General features: G+C 45.8%; 1 protein-coding gene across 1 annotated transcript in view; it reads left to right on the top strand.

Annotated features, from left to right (window-relative positions):
- Positions 1 to 16,598, top strand: part of IMPG1 (interphotoreceptor matrix proteoglycan 1) — a 77,906-nt gene that overhangs the window by 26,027 nt on the left and 35,281 nt on the right. Inside the window, exons 6-8 of the mRNA XM_044422119.1 lie at positions 4,006 to 4,161; positions 8,622 to 8,680; positions 13,898 to 13,918. Of these exons, the coding sequence (XP_044278054.1) occupies positions 4,006 to 4,161; positions 8,622 to 8,680; positions 13,898 to 13,918 (236 nt within the window). The remainder of the gene's footprint in view (positions 1 to 4,005; positions 4,162 to 8,621; positions 8,681 to 13,897; positions 13,919 to 16,598) is intronic.

Below are 16,598 nucleotides of genomic sequence, written 5' to 3'. Positions count from 1 at the left end.
ATTTCTATGCCGCCCCTTGCCGAAACCTCGGGGCGGCTTACAACATGATAAAATACATTGAAATACAATAGTACATAATAAATTACCATTAAATATAACAATACAAAAAATACATTGATTTACAAATACAAAATTAAAATTATCAGTATAAAATAAAAATATAGGAGGAGAAAGAGAAGGAAGAAGAAGTTGCCCAGGCCAGATCATATGTTTTAACAATTGAAATGATGTTTAAATAAAAAGGTCTTTACCTGGCGCCGAAAAACCAGTAACGACGGTGCCAGGCGGACCTCTTTGGGGAGTGAATTCCATAGGTTGGGCGCCACCGCAGAGAAAGCCCTCCTCCGGGTACTTACTCTCCTAATTTCTTTCATGGAGGGTTCCCGGAGAAGGGACTCTCCCGCAGATCTCAAAGGGCGGTCGGTTTACAAGGGAGCACACACGCACAAAGAGAGAGAGTGAAGGAGGGAGGGAGGGCTGAATACGATCACTGTAAGCAATATTAAGAGAAAAAGATCATCAGGGTCCTGTCCTCAGGGCAACTGATGGCTGACGGTGCTGGGGCAGGAGGTGTCCTGCCGAGGCAGATCTTGCAGTCTTCCTTGCCAATCCCTCTCCCACTTTCTCTAACGTTACGGCCAACTACATGTGCAATCCGAGCAATGGCCTGTGTCGTATGGGTCTGTGGCCACCCACAGACAGTGTGCCAGTGGAGCATTGTTTTCCAAAAGCCATCTCAGTGTCCTAGAGGATGCTGCAGTCCTTGTGTCGTGTCATCGCCAGAGCCTTTCACTCTGGCACCCTGGAGACTGGGCAAGCTATTCTGGAAGGCGTCCGCTCTGCGTGCAGCACGGTTGAGCCCCAGAACAAACAAGCAAACAAAAAGTCTTCAACCTGAGCGGATGGAAGCTATAGTCACACTCCTCCAAATGCTTGAATCGGATCAGAACAAGTGCCACTAATTACTTTCCCCCGAAAGACCTGAATGAGCTGATGGCTGGCATAGAAACCTCTAAGGGCAGCCCAGTCAGGGGCTTTCAGGGAAAAGTCTAGTTGACAATTGCAGTGCTTTCAATTATGGTTGCTGTGCAGCTCTTAGTCAGGTATGTATGTATGTGTGTATTTAATGCATTTATATACTGGCCCCCAATAGCCCAGAGAACTCTCTGGCTGCTTTACAAACAATTAAACCCCTATGTACAATGATAAATACCCAGGTAAAATATGAAAGGCTAAAAACAACCCTGAAAAATACCAACCGTTATACGTCCATCTAAAAATAGAAACCCAGAATGCAATGCAGCAGCAGCACAATATTAAAATATAAATATTTCCCAATAATTAATTTTTAAAATTTCTGGTGAATACAAAGGTATTCACCTGGCACCCAAAGGATAGTAAAGATGGCACCGAGCATACCTCCCCGGGGTGTATTCCAGAGATGGGGTGCCACCACTGAAAAGGCCCTTCCCCTGTTTGCCACCCTCCCTTACTTCATTCAGGGAGACATTCCTGGAGAAGGACCTGTGTAGCTGATCTTAATGGATGGGTACGAACACATGGGATCAGGTGACCCTTCGGATTTCCTGGTCCTAAGCCCTTTAGGGCTTTAACTGTTAAAACAAGCACTTTAAGAATTGGGCTCAGACTTCAACTGGCAGCCAATGCAGCCCAACATAGGACTGGCATGATATGATCTTGTCGGCTGGTCCTCATTAATAGGCATGCTGCTTTGAATTAGTTGGTGTTTCTGGTCCATTTTCAAAGGCAGCTCCACATAGAGCATGTTATGATGGTCCAGACAAGAGGTTACCAGAGCATGCATAACCATGGCCAGGTTCTGCTTGTGCAGATGAGGCCTCAGTTGGTGAATCAGCCATAGCTGATAAAAGGTGCTCCTAGCCACTTGAGACTCCAGTGATCATTCCAGGTCTAGGAGCACCCTCAACCTATGGAGCTTTTCCTACAGGGGGCCACCCCATCCAAAACAAGTTGAGAATCTTCCCACTGGACAGGCAAGCCCACCAACCGTACCTCCATCTGGACTGAGCCTCAGTTTGTTGGCCCTCATCCAGTCCATTACCACGCTCGGGTAATTCAGAATGACCACTGCCTAACCTGGATCTGACGAAAAAGAGAGGTAGATACATATTAATGACATCTTAGCTCAGGCCTCCAGATGACCTCTCCCAGTGGCTTCATGAGAAATGAAGCATGGGGGATAAGATTGATTCAGGCAGAACCGCGTGGCACAACAGCCACAGTCCAGAACAAAAATTCCACAAGACCACCTTCTGGAAACAAATAGGAGCAGAACCTCCACAAAGCAGTGCCTCTTACTCCCAACCTGGCCAAGCTTTCCAGAAGGACAGGCTCTGAGTATTCATAGTGTCAAAAGCCCCCGAAAGTTCCAGGAGAATCAATAGGGTTGCATTCCCCCGTCTCTCTTCCAGCAAAGGTCATCCCACAGGGCAACTAAGATGGTCTCCTTTCCAAAACCAGGCCTAAAGCCCAATTAAAATGGATCCAGATAATCCATTTTATTCAAGAGTTCTTGGGGTTGCTCAGCCACCACCCACTCAAACACCTTGCCCAAGAAGGGGATATTCGCAATGTTCACAACCCCTGGGTCCAGACTCAGCTTTTTAAGGAGTAGTTTAATCACAGCCTCCTTTCAGGAGGCTGGTACCATTCCCTCTATTAAAAGAGACATCGACAACCTCCTGGACCTTAGTTCTCCCAAAAAGCCGGGAAGGGTGAGAGTGGAGCACACAGGTGGTACGTTGGACCTGATCAAACACCTTGTCCACATCCCCAGGTCTCAATAACTGAAACTCACCCATCAAAACTGGGCCAGATGATGCTCTGAGTTCATAAGCCACTTATACCTTCAGATTTAACCAGTACACAGATGCAATAAGCCACATCTATGGTTGCTTAACAATGCAATATAGACGGTAGGTGACACTACACTGGAAAAGCTTTTAAAGAAAGGATGTGTTCTTGACGCGCGCGCGCGCGCGCGCACACACACACACACACACACAGAGTGCATGCTTCCTCGGTGGGAAGACGATCCTTCCATATAGAGGTTGCCCCCATGCTGACGGTCCTGCTCGAAAGAACAACCCAGCAGAGCTCAAGTCACCCCAGATGACCTCTGGACTTTGGGTTTATGGGACAGATCTGAACCTTGCAAATTAGCCTTCCTAGGCAATATCCAGAATCAGCCATCCTGAGATGTCATACGGAAAGGACGGCATATAAAAGTTTTAAATACATAAATAAAATCTGGAATATGCACGTTTGTGTACTGACAGTTCTCTGTGCAGCTGCAGTTAACATGCACATACTCATACTGCATCTGTATCCCATCTTTCTCCTTTTGGGATACAAGGCTGCTGACATGGTCCTCCTGCTATTCATTTGCTCTTTACAACAGCCCTGTGAGGTAGGTTAGGCTGAGAATCAGCAACTGGCCCAAAGCCACCCAGTGAGCACCATTGCCCAGTGAGCTCGAACCCAGATCTCCTCAGTCCCACTCCAACACATTCGCCGCTACTCCGCTCTCCACACCACACTGATTTTAGAGGCTGCATTTAATCTTTTAACAGAAAAGTGAGTCGGTTCTGATCCACACGTGTGTATGACTTACTGTGAGAGGCTGCTATCATTAAGAAAAAAAAAAGAATGCAGGACTAAAGGGGGACCTGCAGCAAAATGCTGCAGCATGGAGTGGTCTTGTTCCACGTTCCGGGGAGCCATGCCCTCATCCAGGATATTCCTTCCATTCTTCCCCTTTCAACAGTCACTTCACACTGTGTGGCCACTGAGCATCCAGAGACCTCCTTGGGCTACTTAGCTCACTTAGGATGTTTCCCACCCAAAATTGTGTCATACTTGGGATTCTTCCCGGCTTGCCGGGACTTCCTTCTTAGGTGCCATAAAAGGATGCTGGGCTGTGCTGAAATGGAATGCAACTTGTTTCCTCTCTTGTCCTTTCAGGAATTGAAACCAGAGGTTCCAAATATAGTCTCTGAAGTTCCCGTGGAGCAGATGGTAGAATTCAGCGTCACCCTCACCGACCAGGAATACACCCCAGAACTGAGTGATCCTACATCCCCTCAATACCAGAAACTAGCTGCAAAGTTTCAGCTTCAGGTAAGGGCACTCGGTGGCAGTGCAGCCAAGACTTCGCTGATAACGAAGTGCTCTGGTGTGCATGGGCTTGGTTTGCTCCTTAGTGGAAACGTAGTGCATTGAATGCACAGGAAAGATACTTCTCATCTGCTAGGCTGAAGTTAAACACAGTGCACTGATATAGAAAAATGGCACGGTGCTTTAGGCTGCAACTGAAGTGAACCAAAGGGAACTTCTGTCTGAGGAAGTATGCTTAGAACTGAGCTGCACCAGGGCTTCGGGGTTCTCAGGAAATAGTGGAGAACCCAGCCCAACCAGATCTAAGCACTTTCTAAAAATCCCTTTGATTCAATGACCTGAGCCACACATAAGAACAACTCACAGGCTAAACAAACCATGGGCTGTCAGGGATGGGTAGGAGAGAGCAAGCACACTGCCTGCAATGCAGCAGGCGACTTCTGCTTTTTTAATATTTATAATTTTTATTTGACTGTTACAATCTTTCAACGAAACCAAATGTCAGTGAAAAACTGCTGAGAGCGCAAAACAGGAGCAGAAAAACAAACACAAATGAAGGGGGGAAAGTCGGGACAATAATGAACAACCTACAATCAGCTCCTTCATAGGTTTTTGAGTGTGATGTGCAAACCTGAACCCCTGGGTTGTTTGTGGGCTAACCAACCAACAGTCACCCAGAAAACAAACCATGGGCACGGGCAACAGGACCTTCTCTTGCCCTGCCAGTGCCCGGTCATTCCATGGGGACCCGCCCTCTGTGTGCTTAAAATGCTCCAAACTTAACTTGGTGGATCAGATCATGTCCCTGTGACATCCATGATCAATTCTCAGGAGTTTCCCCAACCATCAAGTCGCTGTCACAGCGACATTCAAGTACCAATCCATACAGGGCACCATATTCATCTTTCCGTCATACCGCTGAATGGCACTGCATCAGCAAAACAAATGGCTGGTGTTATCAAGGCTTTGTTCTTGCAGGACCCAAGGAGCTCTCCAAGGCCACCTAATAACTCATTGGTAGAAAATGAACCGACATGTCACAAAGGCAAATTCAACTTCCCATTAGCTGGCTACTAATAGGAGCCGTGACAGTAATGGTCATCTTCCAGACTACAATCTCCAGAGGGAAACACTGGCAGGGGACATTTCCCTGCCTCCCTTACAGCACACCACACATGCCCCCAAATCTGCATTGGAGCTCTGGGAATGCCCCAGGGCCTGTTTTGCAAGCTGCTGGGGAGGAGGCTTCTGCCCCCACAAGGCTGGACCTGGCCAGGATGGTGCCCCAGGTTCATCTGGAGCCAGTCTGGGCCAATGAGAGGCCTGTGGCACAGCCGACACCTCTTCCCCCCCTGGCCTAACAAGCATGGCCAGCTCCCCTTCAGCAGCCTAAGACAGACTGCAGAGATACCCAGTCAGCAAAGAGCCTTCGCCATCCTGCACACACCATTAGAAAAAGTCATTTGAGCCTAATCAGAAATTAATGGACAGTATTTTGTAGTGATTTCATTTCAACAATAAACCTAATGAGCAATTTAAATACGAATGTCGAATGAAATTAACTACTGTTGTCTGAGCTATTTTTTCAAAGTGAGCTGCCAGGAAACCCAAAATCACGCCCTCTCCTCTTGTCCTTTGGGCATTATCCCTGCTCCCTCAGAGTTGGAACAGCAATGGCATATCTATATCATTACTAAAGCTAACAGCATGCTTCATTAGCAATTTAATAGTCAGCAATTAATGATCTGAAGGTTGCTTAGTAAAAAGTTAAGCAAAAGTCACTGTGGCTAGTCAGATGTTGCCAGAAGGCTCCTTTGATTATTCTTTTTGCCTCTTGGATTCTTGAATCAATTGCAAATGTAACATTTGTTCAAACAATGCAGAAAGAACTTTTCCCTAAAATAAAAAGCCAGTTTCCTTGCAAAGCTGTAGACAAAATTTCCACATTGTTTGCACTCTGCTGCGTTCTAAGAACTAATGAACTAGCTTTCTAAGATAATGATGTGGGTTGGGTTATGCCTGAATTTTGAAACAGGCAACAGGGAGGTGTGCGAATGAATACTTTTAGAATATATTTCAGCGCACATCAGTAAATGTTTTGACTGAAATTAGAACCATAGAAAGCTGGTCCAAGCTTCGGTCCAGCTAGGGCAGTGTGGTTGACCGTGGTTGAGAAGGACTGCAGAAACGCTGCCCTTCCCCTCGGTGTTTCATGCAGGATTCCCTCCCAGCCTGCCTGGAGATACTGGGATTAACTGTCGGCACAAAATAGGAGCTTTACCATGGACCCTCCTAAAATTGCATCCGGCTGCTTTGCAGCCCCTGCAGCTTTGTCCTTAATGTTCATGATTAAATAGATGTCCAGACGTTTGTCCCTGGCTTCCTCCAGAAAGAGATTGTAGGGTGAGCCTATCAGAACACAGAGCTCTAAGCATCCTGCTTCTGGCTGAGACATAGATAGCAGTAGTCCTCATTATTCCCTCCATACCTTGCTATCACTTCAAGATCCTATAGTAGGGAACTAGGTGGGGTGGGGTAAACAGGATGAAGGGAACTATTTTGACTGTCATTGACCCGAACAAGAGGGTCAGGAGTTTGTGTTTGTTTTGTTCGCCTCTGTTTGCAATTTTTGTTAGCACTTAGCAGATAGGATGCTAGTCCTCATGGCCCATTATACACAGGGTTGTGAAGGGACCTGCCCTGTCTTCCCTATCCCCACCATGCCTGCTGCATTGCCTCTGTCCCTACATATTCAGTGGGGGATGGAATGCCAAGATACCATCCTTGTCAGTAGGTCAACTGTACTTACTTTCTTCATGATTGACAGTTCGACCTATTTGTGTTGGATTCTGTACACATTCATAGCATTTAGGCATTCTGTCTTCATGCAGCTGTGTGTGGCAGCAGGGATGGCAACATTTGAGATCACCAGAATTCTCCAAACATCATCTTGCCACTGCTCTCAAGCCCAATTCTCTCACATTTGCAGTCACCGCTCATTTGCCCGCAATGGGAAAACCGGAAAATCAAGTACCAGTTGGTCATCAGATTTAGGCTGCTTTCTCCTGTTTGATTTAGTCCACAGGGGAAATTTCCATGCATTTAGGAACAAATTGTCCAAATCAAGTGCAGGCACATATTCAGCAGTTTGCAAGCACGTTCAGTGGGCACAACAGCAGCTGGTGACTGTGGTGTTTGAAGTGCTGGCATGTGAACCAGGATCTACTGCATGTTTTGCAAGCAAGAACTATATTCTAGGAGCAGGGTCCAGCAGCCTGGTGACGGAGCCCGTGCTTGTTCCTTTTTCCGCACACTCTGGGCCTGATTGGAAAGAAGGTACCGTCCAGCCCAGCCCATGGATGACCCTGAACAGCCGCATCGAAGTGTACCCAGGGTCAAGTGTACCTGAACAGCCTCATCGAAACCTCTAGGATAAATCTGCTTGCACACGCGTTTGTTTGACCCAGTGCTGGATCTGAGGTTCTGGGGCCCTTGGGCAAGACACCTTCTTGGTGCCACCATCTGTGGCAGCTCCAGGGCCTGCTGTCTGTCTCTCGCTACTACTGTTGTTTAGGCTGGAATGAGGGGCAGGTGAAGGGGCAGGTTGCAAAGGTGACGAGGGAGAATAGCTCCAAGCGAGTTTTGTCAGTGGGCCCAACTGGGCCGTGGGCCTTTTGGGGGGGGGGGTGCCACCATGCCTGCCCTTGATGCTGGCCCTGCTTTCACCTCATTCGCTGCTCCTGCTTGGGGGTGCATCTGAACTACAGGAACGAGAGGGTGTCAGTGGCACGAGAGAGATGTGTGCACATGCTCAGAAGAACTCTGGCTATCTTTCTACTTCTAATATCTGGAGAGCAAATGTGGTGTAGTGATTAGGAGTGTCGGATTGAGACTCAAAGAGATCTGGGTTCTAGTCCCCACTGGGGACCTTCACTGCCTCTCAGCCTAACCTACCTCACAGGATTGTCATTGAGAGCATTCTATGGAAAGGAAGGCAAGATGTAAGCCACCCTGGGTTCCTTGCGAGCAGAAGAAAGGTGGGGTATAGCAATGTTGCTTTTGTGATGCTGCTGCTGCTGATGCAATGAACCCTGGATTGCAGTCAGAGGCTTGGCTTAAACAGTAGCCTCCATAACACTATTATAAAGGTCAATCCTACATCCGGGCTTGCTTGATGAGAGTATTACTGTATAGACTGGGTTTTGTTCAGTAATCCAAACAATATTTACGCATGTCCAAGTTAAAATGCTTAATTAAGGTCTCCACTAACCACAGAACTGAAACAAATTCCCCAATGTTATTTCTAAATTCCAAAGTTCTGTTGTACAAATGCTAGAATCGAGCCCACTGGGAGTAAATGCTTATTTAGTTGCCATCTGTTAGCTGCTCTGATAGAAGAATGAACATATAATTAACTTCATTCTCTCTCTCTCTCTTCCCCTCTCCATCTCTCTGTTCAACAGATGCAAAAGATATTTGAGAAACTTACAGGATTCAAGGAAATTCGTGTGTTAGGATTTAGGTAAGAGACTATGCAAGATTCTCTTTCCTTTCCTCAGTAAGAACTCAGATAAAGTGTTATTGTGAGATGCTTGTGGTTATCAAGTAGCCTTTTAGAATTTGCTAATTTTTGTCTTTAAAAGAAGGGAGACAAATTCAGAAGTAGCTCTAAATATATATTTTTATATTGTATTGTATTGTATTGTATTGTGTTGTGTTGTGTTGTGTTGTGTTGTGTTGTGTTGTGTTGTAAGCCGCCCCGAGGCTTCGGCAAGGGGTGGCATAGAAATGTTCTAATAATAATAATAATAATAATAATAATAATAATAATAAATGAGCTTTTGACCTTTCCAATTATTGAAGAAAGAACAGGAGCTCTGGAGAAAACAAAGATATTCTAGAATACCCATCTTCCACCATACTTACCATGCTTCCCCCATGCAACATTTCTCATGTATGGAATTAACTAAAGAATCATAAACCTGGCACATCTGCTGCTGAGGTTAAAAATGGCTCAAAACCAAAAATGGGCTGGAAGAGCAGGAGCAAGGCTAGCCACGTCAAGATTTTTAGCCCCATTCATTCTGACTGGTGGGCACAATCCATACTCTAATGTTTTCTGTTCTCACCTGCAAGAGGAGAGCATTTCATGGGCCCAGAAGGAAACGCGTGTGTGAACACAGCGCAGGTTGGACCCAGCTTCCTTTCCACCAGGGGAAGCCTCCTCTAAGAGAGTTCTGTGCAGAACACTCCAGCTGGCTAAAAGAGGAAGGCGGATGAGTCTTCCTTTCTAAGTCTTTTTTAAAACCTACCTTTCCATAGTAGTGCTTGCTCAATGTGAACTCCCTCTTCCTCTGTAGCTCCCAGGGCTGCTTTTCTTCTCCAGCCCTCCAGAACGTTTTGGGATGTATAAGGTACAAGGAGAGGTAGAGGAGACTGCAGAAGGGTGGGGGGACCCATAGGGATTGCCACCACCTCCATTCCCCCAATAGGATGAGAGCCCCTGCACAGATGGAAGGAGCCCTTCCGTCCATGGAAGGCAGTTTCCCAGTCCAGCCCAATCTGCTTCCTTTCACGCAGCTTGCAGTTGTTCTCTTTACAGCATATGAACAGTGCGTGGAAACTACTGCTGTGATATTCTGATCTATGAGGTAAGGGAGACTGGAAGAAAGAGAGTTCCAGCAGGACATGCAAGGCTATGTAACAGTTACATGTCAAGGCATTAATATTGGAAGGGAAAGCGGGCAATCTCCAGTACATCTTAGGTGCACTGAAGCGGGAGTGTCTTTCTTCTTCTTTTATAGCACAGAAAGAAGTGGTTTGTTAAGGTTTCTGGGGCTGTATTTGTATCCCTTAGAAAGATTTTTCTATTCAGAGAGCATAAAAGAACCCCAAGTGAATGTCATAAAGGTGATATTCTTTTCACTCTTGACAAAGGCAGACACATTTGTCTTCCATTTTTTTCATGCTGTTGCTTAGCATTTTGTGTAAACTCGGAGAAATTTAAACACACACACACAAACACACAACAACAACAACAACACAGAGAGGACAATGCCCCTGAGTTTCATACAAGCTGTAGCTGGGAAGCCAAGCTGCTGCAACAATTAAATAAGTGAACAGATGTTAATGTTGGCCAGATTGTTATATTACAAGGGAATAGCCATGACGATAGGGGGAAATGAACCCCTGTGAACCATCTGATCTTGCAAATATTACCTGAAATCTTAACTAATGTTAATGAATGCCAAAAGGATAAAATCCTGTGGTTAGGGAAAAGCGCTAAAGTCATGACCAAAAGATGCTATCTCATGAACAGATTTGCTACCTAAAGATTCCTGCCCTGTGCCAGAAGCATTGATAAAAAAGATGGACTCCTTAGGATTCTGCAGCAGAGAAGCGCTGATTGATTCCTGTTTATGGGAATTGCAGTAGCATGACTCTGTTGCTGCTAAATAGTAGCATGGGACTCATCGTGCTCTCTCAGCTTGGCCTGATCCCTTTCCAGGTGTTTCTCAGTGTACTGTGAATGCTCAGGGCATCCGTTCATTACCCCACACCCCATCCTGACACAACCCATTTCTATGGGTATGCATTAGAAGCTCTGTAAGGACTTGAGTTTGGTCTGACTTGATTTTACCATTATAGGTCCAGTCCTATGGCCGTTTAGACAAAAAACAGGCCTACAGTTCCCAGCATGCCCCAGTCAGCTGGGAGAAAAAGGCCATTTTTCCTTCTACATTTGGATAGGGTTTGGCCTTAAAAGTAGTAATTGCCACCAAGGCCATCCAGAATTGTGCCCCTCACATCTGTGTATTTTATGGAACAGTTCTTGCGCATCCTTTTGAACGACGCCCTTTATACTCTGGCACCATTGTCAGAGTACAAGAGGGAAAACATTGTGTGGAGTAGCCTGAGCAGTGAATCACGGATGGTGTCAACACAAGGGGGAAGCAAGCACAGCTGTGTGGGGCTTCCTGCTTACCACCAGCAGCCGCTTCCACATTCAAGACCCTCTAACGGTGCCAAGGCTTTGTCCTTCTGCAACAGCCTGGATGCAGGACTGGAACAGGGCCCTGGCCCTGGCCCATTCAGCAGACGTTCCCTACAACTTTAAATAGACATAATGAGCCAGGGTCGCCTGCCCCCCCCACCCCCCCTCCATGGTAGAGGTAGGGTTTGCATAACTGATTTAACTGCATTGTTTTCCTTTTCCTTTAAAATTGTAAAATAGAGATACCTTGCAATGTAGGGAAGGAAATGGGGGTGGGGGAAGAATGATCCAAGGACACCAGGAATGGGAGTTCCCTACTGCCACCACCATGAGAAACAGGACAAAGTGGCAACTTGCCCCTAATGCCACACTGCACCGAGCGGGAAGCAATTAGAGGCAAAATCTGCACAAAAGAAGCTCCTAGTGAAATGAAATGAAGTGGCCAACTTTGCTGGTGACACTCAGTTATTTAGGGTGCAATCCGGTGCCTGTGCTCTCGATGTGCATGAGCCTCTGAACCTGGAGTCTTCCATGCAGCCTATGCTTGGAACGTGGTATGGAGACCGTGACTGTTCGGAATGCCCCGCTCTTCTCCCTCGGAGGCTCACTCACCACCTCGGGGTGGGCAGCTGGCACTTCTGAGTCCCTGCTCTGAGACTGTTGGATCTCAGAGCAGGAACTCGGAATAATCCTTTGGCCTCTTAGACTGTTGGAGGGTGGCACCCTTAGGATGGTTAGAGCCAAAAGGGGTTGTGAAGAGCTCCGGAAGGATCTCTCTAAGCTGGAGGAATGGGCAACGGCATGGCAAATGCAGTCCATGGAAAGCAAGTATAAAACAATGCACATTTGGAACCAAAAGCCCCAATTCAGTATAAGTTGAAAGGAACTAATCTAGTGGTGACTGACCGAGAAAGAAATCTTCAGGCTGTTTTGGGCAGCCTACCAGAGTCAGTCCCAGATTCTTTGTTGCTACTGGAGAGGCACAGATTAGTAGTTGTTCTGGTGCAAATGGTCACCTTGGACAGGGAGGAGATGCTGGAAAGGGGAGGAAAATCTAAACAGCTTTCAACCTGTGGAAAGCGCCTTTCATTACAGGGAGGGAGGGAGTGTAGCAGCAGAAGTACAGGTAGTCCCCAGGTTAAGAATGAGTTCAGTTCCTAAGAACATCCGTAAGCTGAATTTGCCTGTAAGTCAGATCACATGTCTGTCTTACTACATGTACATTGGTACCTTGGCTCACAAACTTAATCCATTCCAGGACTCTGGTCGTGACCCAAATTGGTCGTGAGCCAAGTTAAATTTCCCCATAAGATTCAGTGTAAATAAGGTTAATCCGTTCTGTAACCATTTTTTTAAAGCAGAAAAATGTGAAGCAAAGTGACAAAGAACAGCAAAGATCACAGCCATCTCCCCCCCCCACCCCAAGCACAAGCGCAGCCATCTTCCCCCTCCCCCCCAGCATGACCATGATTGCGCCTGTCATCCCTGCACGCGCCCGTCATCCCAGCACGCTGGGCAGGGGGAGAGACGGGCGCGATCTCGGTCATCTCCCCCCCTCCCGCCCCCAGCATGATCACGGCCATCTCCCCACTCGGGGTGGGGGGAAGATGGCGCTATCGTGCTGGTTGTGGGGGGAGATGGCCGAGATTGCGCCTGTCTTTCCTGCAGGAACGCGTCCATGATCAAGCACGTCTGCCCTGCATGAACGCAACTGTGATCATGGCCATCTCCCCACTCGGGGGAGCGGGGAGATGGCTGCGATCTTGGTCACCACCCAATGCGGAGTTTGTGACCCACGTCAAAATTTTCATGAAATTTTTGTTCATGACCTGATTTGGTCGTGAACCAAGGCATTTGTGAGCCAAGGTACCACTGTATATATTTTACCTTTCTATGCATATAAAACACGTAAGAAATGTTTCCATATTCACTAAAGCATCTTAAGCACAACGCAGCATAAAATAATGATAATAATACAGTAATAATAAAGTAACTACAGGTACTGGAGAGAGAGAGAGAGAGAGAGAGAGAGAGAGAGAGAGAGCGCAAATCTGTATGTATGTGTGTTGGAATACAATATTGTAAAAAACAAATAAGAGGCAGTTCTTAAAACAGTTTATAACATTCTTGAGGTAACAATAAGCCCAACATTAACTGATGATGATGGAGATTGTGGTGGAGAGTTTGTGCTGCTGGGGGCGGGGGATGGTGGTATCACTGTAGTCCCTTTCTTGAGGTACGCATTAAGGCTTGTTTGTACAGCCACTTTCATTTGCTCATCCTAAATGGCCTTGCAGCAGCTGAGGGCATGGTTACAAGGGAAAATGCTAAAGAAAAAAAAGCAGGGAACTACACACCCTACACACATCCCAAAACACACGGGCTTGGGTATGCTTGAGCTGATTCCACGGAACAAAAAACCATGAATACTGTATCTCTAGGAAACTATGCGGCCACTGATAACATGTCACCAAACAGGTCGTGTAGAGATATTCATGTAGGGTTGATGGCAGTCTGTGTGTTCGTAAGTATAAGTTGCTCATAATCCAGGACTACCTGTAAATTAAAGAAGCATAATTTCTAATACTTCTTTAATATCAGACAATCAGGCTGCCTCTCTCATATGCTGAAATAATGAGGAAAGATAAAGAATATACTAATAGCCATGTTTAACGGTCTCAAATTTTTCTTGTTCTTTTCTGTTTGAAATGCTTACATCTCTCCTGTTTATATGCGGAACTGAAGGCAGAAGAAGGAAAAAGATGGGTAATTTCCTGCAATTTGTTTGTTTGTTTGTTTGTTTTGGTGTGGTATATAACATGACACACCACACATTATACTTAATAGCGGTGACACTGTGAAAAAATTTGCCTTGTTTTAATATACAGAAGTTAGAAGTACTATGTAGCCATTATAAAAGGTAAGCAGAATGATGTTGATATGAAGAGAGCCATGTGGCTAAGAAAGGGCATACAAAAGTGCTAAATATAAATAAATAAACAAAGAGCAAAGGACTATATTTATCCCGGACACGAAGTAGACAGACAATGGCCTGGCTGCAAGCAAAGCCTCAGGCATGCAAAATTTCACTTCCCTCTCCACCTACTGCATGGCTGGAAGGATTTAGTTTTGCGCTCCCTAATTCCTGACATGTTATAATGTATGAACTAGGAATTGTAGTTTAAAGCACGCTGTAGTGTGATAAATAACCCAATGAAACTGGCCAGGGGACATCTGTAACAGTGCACGTCTGCCGGCCCGGTGGACACTGCTGGGGAAAACCAGTGCTTGCGCAATGTCAGGAAGACTTGCCAGAATGGCGCGCATCCCAGGAAGCCCATGCACTCACAAGTACTATCGAGATTGTGCAAGGACTGGTTTCTGCTAGCACAGCATCAGGTACTAAGAGTGGTAGCTCGCTTGGATCCTTCCCTAGGATTCATTGTTGGCCTGTTTAGTGTTTGACTACAGTTCGTGCTAACCCATGATCCTTGGCTCAAACAGAATGACAAGACAGGGATTAGGAGAAGGAAAGCAAAAGCCTGGCCAGGTCCTCGTCGCAGAGGGATGAGAGCGTACAAGCCTGAGACTTTGCCTAGGCCGGCAGCATCTCATCCGCATGGAACTGGTTCCCTTCGGCATAATGCAAAGCCACCATTTAGAATGTAGGGCTCTTTTCTTGATATGGCCATTACCCAGACATTGAAGAACTCTTGAAACATTCCTCCTGTCTTCAGATAAATCTATAAGTTCGAAGAGTAAGGAAAGAGCAAAATAAATACATTTCTACACCGCCTTCGAAAATGTCTTGCAAATTGATTCCCAGGCTTCCTTTATGCATCTTTGTAATCCTGCTGTAAGGCCAGTTCTCATTTGACTCACAAAAATAAATTGTCAGAGGGGTAGATTTTTCAGACCCCTCAGGTGCCTGCCCAGAAACTATTGATTTTCAATGTATGATATAACTCTGAAATATTTTTGCAGTCTGTTTTTTCTCAGTACTGCAGTATTTTTTGACCAGGAGTGCAAAATTCATAGCACATTCCAGTGTCTCCCCCTCCCTTCCAAAGTTTGCCACTGCAGAGCAGTTTTGAACAAAAGCAGTTTGGAAATATTTATTTCCCTTGTTCTGAGAAGAATAGACAGTAAACAGGTTTGAAAAGTGGCACATGGGTTCTGAACATTTGTACAAATACGATTATCTCTGTGGCAAATCCAGTGTCATTGCAACCTTGGTATGATGACATGCTTTGGAAAATATTATTGTCTTGGAATGCCTTGATTTAAAAAAGAAGAAAGGTTCTGCCCCCTGCCCTATAATTTTTCATCCCTACAGACAGTTCTTTCTGGTCTGGTTGTAACTGCTCAGTAGCAAAGGAAAGGCGCCCTGCGTAAGTAGCCACACCCTGCCTTATTTTTTCAGAAGAATCCCAGCCCAGGGCAGTGCTTGTGTTCTGGGAAAAAGTATTGCTGTTTGCATCTTTCTTAAGCAGTCGTGTTCTGCTGCAGCAAGTAAGAGACGCCCTGCCAAGCAACTCCTCCAAAGGCTTCTGAAGTTATTGGTACAGCTGCGCTAGCTGCAGTCCAGAAGCAGTACCACAGTATCCCTGTTACATGTGACGGGTGTGGGACAGTGTCTTCTTGTTTACTACTGCTTCATAACAAATCATGTGGGACATCTGCCGCAACCGTTGAGTAACTAGGCTTCTTCAGGATAGCCACCTCTTCTTTGCCCCCTTTTTGAATGGGTTACATTGCAGTCATGCACTTTCAAAGTTCAAGCAGCCCCCAAGAAGTATTTTTGAGGAGTTCCTAAATAGCATAGGAAAAGAGTCGTCCCCTCATCACCAATCTTATGTACATCTGCCTTCCCTGACCAGCTATCTTCCAGAAGTTCTGGTCTACAGCTCACAGCATTCCTGGATCTTGGCCTTGCTTGCTAGGGGTGATGAGAACTGAAGTTCAAAAGTTCTGGAGGACACTGAAGTGGGAAAGGGGATTGCTGTTGATGTGTGGTCTTGGAACATGCCATTTGGACCATTCTGGAAGAGCAAGGAATGCAACACTTAGGGCAAGAATACGTATGTGTTCGTATGCACATGTGTGTGCATGTGTGCATTCCTAGGCAAGAAAATAAAAGAAACACCATTAGAATGTTGGGAAAGCATAGTATTTTATGAAATGTTGTCATTTGGGAATATTTTCCCACACACTATGTCGATCACAAAACTGATGTTGTCTTTCATTAATCTCTTTGGTATGCAACCAGTCTGATCTGTATGCATTTGTTTTGCTATGCATTTTCTTTGTCTTTCTGACATGATTGGCATGAAGAGTTCATAGCGCAAATTTAATAGTGAAATAGGTTTATAATACTGTGGCAAAGTAGGATCATTGGCTGCCTTGTGTATCAATGTCATATAAACTTCTTGCCGTGATGAAGGCA

This window comes from Varanus komodoensis, unplaced genomic scaffold (assembly GCF_004798865.1).
Source record: "Varanus komodoensis strain SLA01 unplaced genomic scaffold, ASM479886v1 scaffold12, whole genome shotgun sequence".
NCBI lineage: Eukaryota > Metazoa > Chordata > Lepidosauria > Squamata > Varanidae > Varanus > Varanus komodoensis.
This window is presented reverse-complemented; position numbering and strand designations above follow the sequence as displayed.